Source organism: Schistosoma haematobium, chromosome 6, assembly GCF_000699445.3.
Source record: "Schistosoma haematobium chromosome 6, whole genome shotgun sequence".
NCBI classification, from domain to species: domain Eukaryota; kingdom Metazoa; phylum Platyhelminthes; class Trematoda; order Strigeidida; family Schistosomatidae; genus Schistosoma; species Schistosoma haematobium.
In genome coordinates this window covers 7381530-7396073 of record NC_067201.1, presented here as the reverse complement: position 1 = coordinate 7396073, position 14544 = coordinate 7381530, and the positions used below count along the sequence as shown (strand labels likewise).

At 35.3% G+C, this 14544-nt stretch overlaps 1 protein-coding gene across 2 annotated transcripts in view; it reads left to right on the top strand.

Annotated features, from left to right (window-relative positions):
• CLN3_1 (G1/S-specific cyclin cln3) overlaps window positions 1–14544 on the top strand; it is a 52071-nt gene that overhangs the window by 7342 nt on the left and 30185 nt on the right. The window contains exons 9-12 of one of the 2 annotated variants that reach the window (XM_012937066.3): window positions 751–884; window positions 1234–1403; window positions 4632–4700; window positions 7187–7242. In XM_012937066.3, the coding sequence (XP_012792520.3) occupies window positions 751–884; window positions 1234–1403; window positions 4632–4700; window positions 7187–7242 (429 nt within the window). Of the gene's footprint in view, window positions 1–750; window positions 885–1190; window positions 1404–4631; window positions 4701–7186; window positions 7243–14544 lie in introns of both variants that reach the window. The other variant, XM_051216765.1, reaches the window with a different exon arrangement.

Below are 14544 nucleotides of genomic sequence, written 5' to 3'. Positions count from 1 at the left end.
AACTGGCTATTTCAGTTCATATCCTTCTTTATTACTATTAATCTGTTTGTTGTTACTTGATCACACAACCGTCTAGTGTTTTTTAACTCTATGATTTCTAATTACTAGTTCGACGTTCTGGAACTTTACCTCTCACACTTTGGAACAAGAAAATTAACTATGACCTTATTTACTCTATTGGAATCTTCGCTACGTCATGATACACATATTCATCTCTAATTACCTTCGTATTTATATGTATGTCACTATCTGTAATAACTTTGACTTCAAATATCATAAGTTGTAAGCAACTAATGAAAACCTAACGAAATAGAATGAATTCATGCTATTCTGCACCAATCTATGTCTACCATTTATTATTATTGATAATCAGCACAATGGTCTTTTTATTTCACATGGTTCTACATTTATCGATTAGACAGTATGATGTTGATCATTGAGGTAGTTGATTTGGTAGTGATGTACACTACATCCGAAATAAAATCCTAGAGTACAATATGGATTCTTTTTTTAAGAGAATAGTAAAATCTGCACATGCAGTGGGAATATACCGTAATCATGCAATATCACTACATCCCACTGTTTACTTAAAAACATAGGACAGGAAGATTATTAATTTGCAACAGTTTTAGTTCTAAGGATACATTATCAATACGGAGAACATTCTGATAGCCATTTTATAAATGATTATAATAAGTATAGTAATAATTACAAACAACTAATATATACTTACAAACAATTCTCCCTTAGGTATTTCTTCGTTCTAGACAGACCTCATCATGAAAAATTTCGACTGTGTTTCAACCCTATGGTTTCACCGGACAATTCCACGATGTTAACAGAGAGGATAAATGCATTAGTAACCAGTGAAGAGTCAGAGCACAGTAAGTTCCAAAAGTATTTATATTTTATCTTAACTACTCGTTAAGAAAAAGTAGTTAGATGTGTATCAATAAAACGTGTGCATTTCAGGATTTACATGCCAGTAGGTACAGCGTACAGAAACTATATATTCAGCGTACTTCTTACTGATGAACATTAAACAACATGAAGTATATTTCTTGGATTTCATATTTTTTGGAAATTACTGGAATACATCTTAATTATTCAGTGACTTTACTTTGTGCAATGAATATTTTTCATATTTTGTTTAATAGCAAACACTTGTATTATCCATTTAATATACGTAGTTTCTTTCTCTTCCTACAAATGTATATCATAATGACGATTTAGTTGAGATTGTTAATGACAATGATGTAATAACTGATTCCGATGGATATATTCAGCTGAGAAATGAAGATAATATGGTTTATCATGACAATTCACAAGTTTCCAATTATTCATCTCTACCTGTTCTGCATCAACAACAGCCTACATGGAAAATAAAACTACAGCTGTTGAAGGTGCGTTTTTTTCTAATGTGTTTTCGATATATATGTATTTGTAACAGTCATCTCGAATAGGAATTGCTCTCAAATGCCCTGGTACGGCCGAGGGTGGGGAGAGTCAGCTCTTACATGGCCACGCGTATACAGCCACTGTCATGGAAGTCCTACTCACTGCCTTCTCACGGCATTGCTTTTGTTTACGAACTTGAGAAGGCGAAAGCGAATGTCCGGTGCTTTAACAGGGTTGGTGGATATGGAGGATCCACCTAGGGGAGTTGGAAAATCCTCATTCCAAGCCAGTGGTGCACGCGGGCTTCAGGATCCTGAGGGAATAAATGGCATATGAACCGGTTGTTAGTCACCGGCTACCATAGGACTGCACCTCCTTTCGTTGTTGCACTGCCTTGTGTATTAGACCTCTAGGTCAAAGGCTTGAAGAGTGGCACTGGACAGGATTCCAGCCTTTCCACAAATTGAATGATTTGTGTGGTGCATATGTATTTGGTGCCTCCTTGTACCAACGCTTGTGTTTGAATAAGACAAATAAAAAGAATATTAGGAGTTGATGTAGTAAATGAAACTTCATTGTTTGTGAATATTCTCTTTGTCATGATTTAGTTTTCGTTATGATGGCGCTTAGTAATATTGGTCTATGATGAAGGGAGCATTCCAGGGTGTCAGTTTATCATGGTTATATAGAACTGAATTATTTGAATTGAAGACTATCTTCAAAAGCGTTTACCATTAAGTTTTTATTTTAGTATGGTGATTTTATAAGGAAAAAGATATACTAAGCCATAATGTTTGTTGAACAACTTATGACCTTACCATCATAGGAGTGGATAATCATCACTTCGGCTTTTGTAGTTCATGGTCAATGTAAATTCGCAATTGAGCTAGTGTAGACTTGGTTTGTAGAGTATCGTTTTACAAAACACCGTCAGACCTCGTGTTTGTCATGATGAAAGTAGTTAAAATTATACAGCACTTTAAGTATAGTTTAAATGCGGTCTAATGATAAAGTATTGTAGTAGTCATTGGTTCAAACTCCGCCCATCTATCTCGGATTGAGAAACCGGCTATTATCACTGTCCCTCACATTTGGAATAAGACTTGTAGCTATGTGTATAAATCTGTACGTGGTATAGTATGGTGTGATGTAAGTTTATTAATTCCAAATATTAAACTTCAGGTTTCGTTCCTATTTATTTTACTGAAGACAATTAAAAACTATTCTCAAGTTTTCTTCTGCTAGTACAGTGTAATAAAAGGTATTATCAATTAAAAATTATTCGTATCATTCATTAGCAATACAAATTAACTGATTCCAACTCATCTTTATATAAAAGATTTGGTCGGTTAATGAATCACAAATGCAGACTAATATTTGTTATCAGCATGGAGATTTTTGGGGATTGTAGTATTTTTAATTGAATTCACAAGTCGATCTAAGTTAGACCACCATTGATAACCTGAAAACACTAGACCGCTGTTTCGTTTTAGTATGGGACTCCTCAGCAGTGCAAGATCATGGGTCATGGATTGATTAACACCATTGGATTCTGACTTGATGGTCTACAGCTTAAGCGTTTGCGTGAGAGATTTAAGGTCTGAAGTTCAACTCCAGCGTGCCGGGTTGTGGATGCGCACTACCGAGGAGTCCCATACTGGGACAAAACGGGCATCTTCTGCTTTCGGGTTTTCAATGATGGTCTAGCTTAGATCGACTTGTGAATTCGACTAAAAATACTACAATCCCCAAAAATCGCCATACTGATAATAATCATGTGCACATTAGTTACTATCTTCAGAATGGGTTTCCTGGAGTTCTAATGAGAACCCGTGATCGGTGGAGTCCAATCCGTGTCGTGTGTGAAGCAGTTATCCACCTCACACAATGGATGAAGGGTTGCACAAGATTATGGATCGATTGAAGTTAGACATTAGTATTTATTTCTTTAATGTACATACACTCTGATACAACTCTTCAGCAAAAATGATCTGCTTTACATAAAAATAAAAGATAATATTGAGAAAAAATAAAGGGAGACAGATTAGTATGACTGAAGAAATTGGTGAATGACAATAGTGTTTAAAAGGAGATGCAGTTCAGTCATCAATGTAGCCAAGGAAGCCTTCTTGCAGTTAGGGGACTACGTCTCAATTTTATGAAGCATGCCAAACAAACCATGATAGGATTTCCGCTGAACTTTGTTCTGATCTATGTAATGACAATGTCTGAAGCCACTAGCTTGCACGATCCGTAGGACTTCAACTAAAGTGGTCATGATGATCTGACGGATGCCAGTCCTATTCATCTGTCGTTTATACCTTAGTGTTATTTCATTAGCTGACCACCTCTCTTCTTTTTCCGCTCATTGTCAGCAAAGAAATAATGTGTTCATCATTTTTTGGGTGTTTTTTGGCTCTCTAATTGCTGGCTGAAAATGTTTGTATTCATAGAAATATAAAAAATCATTTTCATAATTTTTGTAACGGCCTAAGTTTTCTAAAAATAATTTAACCTCTCATATATATATATATATATATATATATATATATATATATAGAGAGGTTAAATTATTTATATATCAGTCACGCACTTGGAACCTGTTTGTATGTACATCGGTCCAAGTTGCCATATCTTATTAGCACATAGATATCAAGTTGTCAGACCAAATCCTTGAATAGCAAATGTAGTAACAATATTAGTGGTATTAGGAAATATTAGGCATTGACGGTGTGGCGTGAGAAGAAAATATAAACTAGTGAAATAAAAACAAAAAAAGTTGTGGGGAATTTTGAATCTCAGAATTTGGGGAAGATAAAGAATGGATGCACCTGTGCCTCTCTATTGCACAATCCAGTGGTTGTCTGAACTCAGTAGCTATACGGATAACGCGATGGCGTTTGAAAAAACGGTACTGGGTTCGAGTCTCGGAGTGTGTAGGAAGTAATTACGTACGGATGGATTTCTTAAATAAGTTTCTATACTGTAGCACACATAATCTTAGCAGGACCATACTGAAAACAAGTAACCTCGTATACAGCCGAAAATTGTAATCTTTTTCGAAAATGTAAATATACATATACAAGAAACAGAGATAAAATTTTCTGTCTAAATCTGTATTTTCTTGACTGATTATAGTCCTTTGATCAACGGGAAAATAAATTAAAATTTAATTCTGATATTATCATATCATTGTTATCTCTTTTTTTTTTATTAATTTCTATTTATTATAGGGAATGTTTAGTTCATTATTTTGCCTAGTTTCAGTTTATTTCTTCGAATATTTAATTAATCAGTCATTGGTAAGTAAATTGTATCAATATATTTATAAACTATTTATATTATGTAAATGAAATATGTAAGTTTTAGTTAATAAAGGTTTTGAATTATCCCATTATTGATATTTAGCGCTTAGTTTTGAATAGTTCTGCGTTAACATATGTTCATATTATGCGGATCGCCTTGATATAACTTTTATTTTAAGTTCTTTTACAATAGATAGATTTTATCAGAATGGATTTTGTGTAGATTGTTGTAATTTCAATAGTTGAAATCATGAGTCAATTGAAGCTAGACCACCATGGAAAATCTGGAAGCACTGGACGACCATTTCGTCCTATTGTGGGACTCCTCAACAGTGCGCATCCACGAACTAGCCTCGCGCGTGAGCGCTTAACCACTAAACCACTGAGGCGGCATCCAACGGTGTTAATGTCCAACTTCAACCAATCCTCGAAATTGAGCGACACATCCACGATTGTCATCAGTGAGTTACTATCTCACAACTGACCCGGTTGAACTCCACTGGTCACTGCTTCTCACTAGAACTCCAGGATATATATATATATATATATATATATATATATATATATATATTAGCTAATAATGGATGTGTTGCATCCTCGATCTGTCTACCCAATAATATACAGGAGAGAATTTTTCTCGATATAGGTTAAGGCCTTGAAACGAGAGGCTAATGGGTTTAACCTTGATTCTAGAGTGTGTGAGTTGAGAATGCAAATACCTTGGGTAAAGAGATGAAAACTGTTCTATCACATGATTGATTGACATGCGAGAGAGAGAGAGAGAGAAGGCGAGCCAGCCGGAACACCACACGGTTTACTTCCACTTCAGGTTAGTGAATAAATAGATGACTAGCACGACCACAACTCACAAACAATTGGAAAAATACAATTACGTCTAAACTGGGTATTAGGGTAGAAAAAACTGTACCAAAGTTGGTGCTTAAATTATAATAGCTTTGAAACAGAAAAAGGTATGGCAGTGAATCACATCAAACGGAAGCTTATGGTTTGTGGAATAAACTAGGGACAAATTTAAATATGGATATGGATGCGTCGCTCAATTTTGTGGATTAGTTTAAGTTAAACATTAGCACCATTGGATGCCGACTCAGTGCGCCACACAAGTCACTTGATTTGTGTGTGGGCTGTGATACTGTCCGGGTAGGTGATTATTTTGGGGGGCTACGCCCGGAGCCTCCGACCTGAAGGTCTGATTCGGAAGGCAGTGAAGCAACGTCAGGTGATGCAGTCTCATGGCAGCCAGTGACCAATAATTGGTTCATACGCCATTTGTTCCCTCAGGATCATGGAGCCATTGGTTAGGAGTCAGGATTTTCCAACTTCTCTAGGTGGATCCTTCAAATCTATTAACCCAGAGAAAACACCAGACATTCGATTTTCGTCTTCTCATTTTCGTAAACAGCACGCGGCCACGAGAAGGCAGTGAGTAGGACTTCTTTGGCAGTAGCCATGTGATGGCATTTCGAGAGAGAAGGAGCGCGGACTCCCCCCACCCTCAGCAGTACCAGGGCATTTGGGGGTAATATCTATATGGAATTAACTATTATTGTTCAAGTATCGTCATTTGATCACTTATCTATGCAATCTTTATTTATTGGATGAAATTTTGTTTACTTACACTGGATAGCAACACCAAGTAAAGTAACTGATTCAATAGTTATAGTCTTTGCTTATTTTCAGTCACTATCCTTGTTTGATTATACAACATAACTCAAAATCAGTCACGGTAACATAAATGTATTTTTTTACTATTCTTTCTCTAAATCTGTAATTTATATGAGATATGTTAAGTTTATTAAGTAGACTTTTATGTCAGATCTTGTTGTCTATTACTTGGTTTCGATATGGCCAGTCAAAAACAATACGTAGCTCTGTCTTGGCACACCTGGTTGACAGTGGGCATATAATAAATGAAACTGAATTTTACACCGTCATTTCCCCTTACGGTTCGGTCTCGTCTATTACTTATGACAAAAGCTATAGAGATTCAGACCCATAACCCCTAGTTTATGTGTTCAGAATACGTTTGTAACACCCCTGTCCTTGTTTTCTTCAGTATATAATCAATTACGCACTTCTCATTGCGTAATTTTGACAATGTTTTGTGATTATTGTTTTTTGAGGTTTATTTATCCACATCTGAACTATTGACCAGAACTTTTGTTATTTTATTATACTTATCACTATTACTAGTACACATGCCCACTTACTATCAATTTGTCCTTTTCACCTATTATGTGTAGTTAGTTATGCAATCTGTTTCATTGTGATCATTGACTCATAAATTGCCTTGATTGGTTTAGTATTTTCATATAAATACTAATGTATTTTAGAGTAACGTTTGATGATGATCTAATTGAAAACAATATTCTTGGCTTATATGCGTTATTCTGATTGATTGTTCATATTATTCCTTTGTTGAAATTATTACTACTGTTTTTTTATTTCTGTGTTTTTTTCAGTTTGAATTACTTTACTTTCAAAATACACGTTTAACTGCTCCAGAACAATATAGATGGTGAGTAAAAATGTACAAGGATTTGAGTAGGATATTTGCTGTAAGAGATTTCCGTACTACTAAGTTAATTCAGTCATCAGATACTTGAGTATAAGCCACATTCTAAGTCTAGGCAGCTAATGATACTAACCGGTTACCCAAACGGAAGTAAGCGTGGTGGGGTTCGAACCTGTGACATCGTACCTAATAGTCCGTCTCCACACCTTGATACTACTACCATTTAGCTTGCCGAATTGAATTCAATTGAGTAATCGGGTCCCAGGTTAGTACCGATTGTTCGAAAGTCGAATGTATTTTACACTTTGCTACTAATCAGTTTAAGAGTATTGTGTTTTTTTTTATTCCCTCGGAAATATTGATCGATTACATATTAATAGACCCGGAAGTTTGTGTTTTTTCTGAACAGTTTTTATACATTATTCACTTAAGAGATATTAGTATGGGTGTAAACGACTCAGTGTCTAAGCTAATTCTGTTTGCACTTCTGATCTCCATTTCTTCCTGAACTGATTACCTTTTGCATATTACAGTATACTACTTATCAACATTAAGTAACTTATTTCACTTTCAGTTATTTTGAGCATGTTTGATGTAAGCCCAATTTATTATGTTCTTTTGCTAAGCGTTTACATGAACCTGCGACGTTCAGTTTATTCACTAATGTAATTGGAACTTCTTTGGAGTTGTAGCAGTTATTTGGAATTTTTGTGGACTCATTTATTCTCGATTTAATTTTAACAGGTATCATTTGTATTCTTAGTCTCCGTTTCAATCACTGCCCAGTGTTGTCATTTTGACTTAGCTGCTAGTTGTTATGAACGACTTTCAAAAGACGCCAAATTGACCCTGAGGAAATTAAACTTAGAGTCTAAAGGGGGTTATAAATTACTGTGAGAAATCAAAATCGGGATTTATAGTTAAGGTTTCTCCCATGAACTGGAAGCAGGTATAATGCCTAAATGCCATTCAGCCGTATGGATGAACAAATTTCATGCCAAAGTTTAAGACTCGCTATGTAATTGGTTCGTCCGTGAACTAGTCTCATCTCTTATCATGCTATTTGTGCTATATGTTGACCTGGTAAACGCCGTAGACACCTCATGAATTTGTTTGTGTAATATCTTGCATATTTTTGTGTATTAATAGTATCGTATCCTGGACAAAATCTATTGTTTTGAACTTCCAAATTGTACACATAACCTAGTTGTTTGTTCAGAGCTTCTGTAGACTCAAAAGAATATGTGAACTCGGTATTTTAGTGCATAACTCGATGGATTTTGTAACAGTAAGCGCTAGGTTTGATTCTCTGTAAATATTAACACATGGATCCAGGTACACTCAGCCCTCGAATACCAGACAGGATGAAACACTCCTCCTAGACTCCACTTCTAGTTATAATCCAGTTCATTACTTGTTTCAAAGCTTTAAAAAACGACTTTTATTTTTTAATTGTTCAGGAGCTCCTTAAAAGTGTAGAAATTTTTGTATTTTTTACGCTTCGGGTTTTTATATGAAAATATTTGTTTCCTCTGTACATCAAAGTGATGTAAATGATATTTTCAAATTATTTTACTCATAGCTGAGAATCATTTACATGAAACGTGTGATGGCAAGCTTTTGTTTAGGAGATGAGCTTGTTATTTCTCTCGAATTTTTGTGGATTCATTTTAGTGAATCAACGTTTTTTAAAGCATATGATGCAACAGTAGTCTTCGAATCAAGATAATCTACATAACCAACTAAGTAACAATCATGTGCCCGCTAATTAGGTCAGCTTCTATGTGTTGGTTCCTTCAATTGGTATTGAGTCATTTTAGCTGATGTCAGTTTGTGATGAAAGCCATAAATCAATCTTAACACTTACTATCAACTGTAAATCATAATCCTCATTCTTCACACTGCTTTATAACCCTCATTCAGCCCCAATCAGTAGGTAGGCGTTCTCAAGGTCACCTGAGCGTCGTTCAAAGGTCGTCCATAAATTGTAGTCTCATCGAGATAACTCTATGAGTCCTTGTGAAAAACTGTTACCCGCGGAATTCAGTTCGTCGAGTATGAAGCAGTTACCTATCAATAACGTTGATGAAATTTGTTCGCACAATATTGTGAATTATTTGAAATTAGATGTGTAAACTATTGGAAGCGAACTTAGTGGTTGGAAGGTTAAAAACATACTGCTAGACCTGAAAATCTTGAGTTTGTTCCTCTCGGGTTGTGAATCTTCACCTCTGAGGAGTCCTACACTAGGATGAAATAGTTGTTTCGTGCTTCTTGTTGTTCAGTGGTTGCTTAAAATCAGTCCGTGATATAAATTATGGAAAGGTAATTAAGTGATTAGTTCGTTCGAATTTCAGCCACTGAATCGCATTTTCGAGCCGCGCTTCATCTGCTATAGCTTAGTCAACTGAATAGTATCATTAGTTCTTACAATTCGAGTGTGGCTCAAAGTCAGGTACCTGGAGAATGAATTAATTTTATTTTTTTGAGAATTTCTTGCTTTTGTCATTTGTTTTATCGCCATTATTATTAGTTTTCTCACATATTTGTATGTTGTTTTGCTATATATATATATACAGTCAATGAATTATTTTCGCAGAAGCAAAGTTTAAAAGTTTACTTTTGTTTGCTATCCATGTTATTATTATTACTATTATAGAATGTTAACTTACCATACCAGTTTAATACTTGATGATACACTAAACAATTGTTATTATTATTGTCCATAGTGTAGTGATACCGTTTTGTTTTTTCATTGATTTGCTCCCAGAGCTCATTGAAAGTGTTGTTTAAACTAGAGATAAATGAATATATTTTACTAAAGACCTAAATGTACACACTGGCATTACTAGATCAAGTGGACAACAACTCATAAATATCAAAATATTTTTAATTAAGGATATAAACATACATTATGTATTTAGTAAACTAATACACATTTAATAACATAATTATCAGATTCAAGTGTCACTGTTCAGAAATTTTAATTAATGTGTTGTGTATTATTATAAGACAGATTCTAGTTTAAAATGTGTCATTTGAGACTTGTATATCAATAAGGCAAACTACTAACTAACTTTGGAGAGGTTCTAATAACTAACTTCTTCTTTTAAGATATATGTTATTGTTGTTGCTGTCCAAAAAGTGTATGAAATTGTCATAGTTAAGCCATCCAATTCGACGAATATAACAATTTCAACATTCTCAATCTATTTACCTATAAATATTTTTGATCATTCTCAAATACTAGATAATTATTGTCTCCTTTATCTATCTTCATATGATTTTACACTTGCATATATATGGTATTAATAATCTTTGTTACTTCATTTTTCCAGTCATCAATATTTATTACTTAATCTTATGTTTTACGGTTTTGAGCAGAATCTAATAAAAACCGATGAATTCATATTAGTCTACGTTAAATTCTCACCTTATTTAAGCAGTTTGTAATTGATATACTCACTTATGGCTATTCTGTCTGCTTGTTCATATACTTCTAAACATTATGTCGTGTTATACTATGTCTGACTACTTGATTATTTCTCATCTATATTAGGGTTGGTTAAGATTTGAACTGTACCATACTATATTTACTCATTTACTAGGTACAGATCCGTGTATTTATCTTCGAATCACACTTTAAGTGTGACTGTGGCTAGTGGTACAATTCAGTTTCTCAGACTGAAGTAGATAAAATGATGCTTGAATGTTCAACTTAGTGACTAAAAGTTGAACGACTTAACCATTGAACCACTACCCCGCCTTTTTCTCTTACTGTTTTCCTGTTGATAGATTTCCAATGTGTTTTTTTAAGATTAGAACTCATTATATGCTGATATATGATTACTACAATCATTACATACCACCCTCCATCCCCAGTAAAAAAAAACACAGACAATTTAACCATGATTGAATAGATCAAATTTTATCGATAAGACTCAAAGCAAATGAAAAATTGTATAAAAGACAATAAATTTGATTGCCGTGTTTCTGTTCATGAAATAATTTATCTTATGTCAATAATATAGAAATTAGCTAATAAAATTAAGTAAAAATTTATCAGTTCATGAAAATATTTCTACTTTAATTTTTTGACTAATTAATTACTCAATGAAAAATTAATTAATTAATTTAAACTCATTCACTAAGTTTACGTAATCAGATTGAGATGATAATTTATGGACGACCTAAAATGACCGTAATACATGTTCACCTATTAACTAAGACTAAATGTGTGTTATAAACCAGTGTAAGGAATTAGGAATTAAATTTAGTGTTTTCATCACGAATTGACATAAGCTAAAATATGAAAACGCTATTTAGCCAAATAAAGAACTCTTGAATCGACCATCCCCACTGAACCCACCCTACATCGAAGCAGTACCCACAGACCTCCCAATCAATGTTGGCCCACCAACAATTGAAGAAATCAGCATGGCCATCAAACAAACCAAGAGTGGCAAAGCAGCAGGACCAGACAGCATTCCAGCAGAGGCACTGAAAGCAGACGTAGCGGCAACTGCAAGAATCCTCTACATTCTCTTCAGCAAGATTTGGGATGAGGAACAAGTACCAACAGACTGGAAAGAAGGACGTCTCGTCGAAATGCCGAAGATAAGCGATCTCAGCAACTGTGATAACTACAGGGACATCACTCTTCTCTCAATACCGAGAAAAGTCTTCGACAGGGTATTGTTAAACAGAATGAATGACTCCGTAGACGCCCGACCTTGAGACCAACAGGCAGGATTCAGTAAGGATAGATCGTGTACAGACCAAATCGCAACTCTACGGATCCTTGTGGAACAATCAATGGAATGGAGTTCATCACTCTACATCAACTTCATTGACTACGAAAAGGCATTTGACAGCGTGGACAGAACAACACTTTGAAAGCTTCTTCGACACAATGGAGTGCCTCAGAAGATAGTCACTATCATACAGAATTCCTATGATGGATTAAACTGCAAAATCGTGTATGGAGGACAGTTGACAAAGTCGTTCGAAGTGAAGACCGGTGTTAGACAAGGTTGCTTACCCTCACCCTTTCTCTTTCTCCTGGTGATCGACTGGATCATGAAGACGTCAACATCTGAAGGGAAGCACGGAATACAATGGACGATCTTGACTTCGCAGATGATCTGGCCCTTCTATCCCAAACGCAACAACAGATGCAGGAGAAGACGACCAGTGTAGCAGCAGCCTCAGCAGCGGTAGGTCTCAATATACACAAAGGGAAAAGCAGGATTCCCCGATACAACACAGCATGCACCAATCCAGTCACAATTGACGGAGAATATTTGGAAGATGAAAAAACCTTTACATATTTGGGCAGCATCATTGATGAACACGGTGGATCTGATGCAGATGTGAGGGAGCGGATCGGCAAAGCAAGAGCAGAATATCTACAACTGAAGAACATCTGAAACTCAAAACAACTGTCTGTCAACCAACACCAAAGTCAGAATTTTCAATACAAATGTCAAAACTGTTTTACTGTATGGGGTGGAAACTTGGAAAATTACGAAAGCCATCATCCAGAAGATACAAATGTTTACTAAGAGCTGCCTACGCAAAATACTTCAGATCCGTTGGACAAACACTATTGGCAACAACCAACTATGGGAGGGAACAAACCAGATCCCAACGGAGGAAGAAGCTCTAGAAGTGGATAGGACACTCATTGAGGAAAGCACCCAACTGCTACACAAGACAAGCCTTCACATGGAATCCTCAAGGCCAAAGGAGGAGAGGAAGACCAAAGAACACATTACGCCGGGAAACGAAGATAGATATGAGAAAAATGAACAAGAATCGGATGGAACTAGAAAAGGCACAGGACAGTGTGTTGGAGAATGCTGGTCGTCGGCCTATGCTCCATTGGGAGTAACAGGCGTAAGTAAGTAAGTAATTTAGCCAAATAGACAAATAAATTTTGTGCCAACATCTAAGACCTATTATCTTATATCTTGTTGGTTTGTTTATAAATTATAGTCTCGCCGTAATCAGCATTGAATCATATTTTTTAATTGTATGTTACTTACTACCTGATTGTCAAAGTCAATGTAGACTAAGCGAGATTAAATGATGAGATTTCATAGTTGAAAGGCAACCGTTTTTTCCTTTTTCTTTCAACTATTGAACCATTGAGAATTGGCCTGTTGTAAATTATTGACCTCCTCCTACTACTGATTTGCTTTGATCGAATATATTCCTTCATTTATAAAAGGAGTCCGATACTAGGATGTAACGACCATGCAGTGTTTTCCAGTTTTCAGTGGTGGTCTAGCCTAGATCGACTCGTGAATTCAACTGCGAAAATACTACAATCTTCACAAACCCCCACTCTGATAAAAGAACATATGTTGTCAGTTAGCTAACTGGGTCAAGATGATGATATTTTATAAGATTGTTTTTTTTAAACTGTACAGTGTTGTTATTCGTTACTTGATATTTATTATATTACAAGCAAAAAGTCATTTAAGCAATAAAGATAATACTTTTATAGTTTAAGTGGTTTTTAAAGAATATTTGAATTAATTGATAGGTATTTGTTACAGACTAATGTTAGTTAAAGTACTATTTAGCATGCAATTGAAATTCATTGGTTCATATTTTTGACTTCAGTTAATTTTTCAATATATCTTGGAGATCATTGAAAAACATCAAGAGGATTGTTTAATTCTTAAGATGTTTAAACTTCACCATATAATGCTTTTCACTAGATTTATGAGCATTCAAGTTGAAGCTAGTCACTAGTATTTAAATGACTAGATACTTCAATAGAACAATGAGAAGACCAATTCGTTCCGAAAAAGGTAATTCATTTGAACCATACATTTTGATAGTTGATTTTATAAGCCGCTTTAAGCTAGACAACCATTGAAAGCCTCACTATTGCTGATTAGTGAATGGCTTCAAGATGGATTTCCTAGAGTTCTGGTGAGAAGCTGTGACCAGTGGAGTTCAATCCGTATCGGGTAGAAACAGGTATTTACCTCAGACAATGGATGAAAGGTCGCGTGATATCATAGATCGATTGAAGTTAGATATTAACACCGTTGGATGCTGGTTCATTTGTCTAGAGTATAAGCGTCCATGCGCGAGACCGAGGATACTGTATTCGAGTCCCCCATGCGGACCGTGAGTACTCGCTTCTGAGGAGTCCCATTGATGTAGATTCTATGTCCCGTTTCGATTATGTGCTTTGCTATCAATGAACATGGTTTTCTACATCCACGTTTATTGGAGCACTCGTCACTAAGTGGTTCTAAGGCCATCTGGACATATGTTCCATAACAT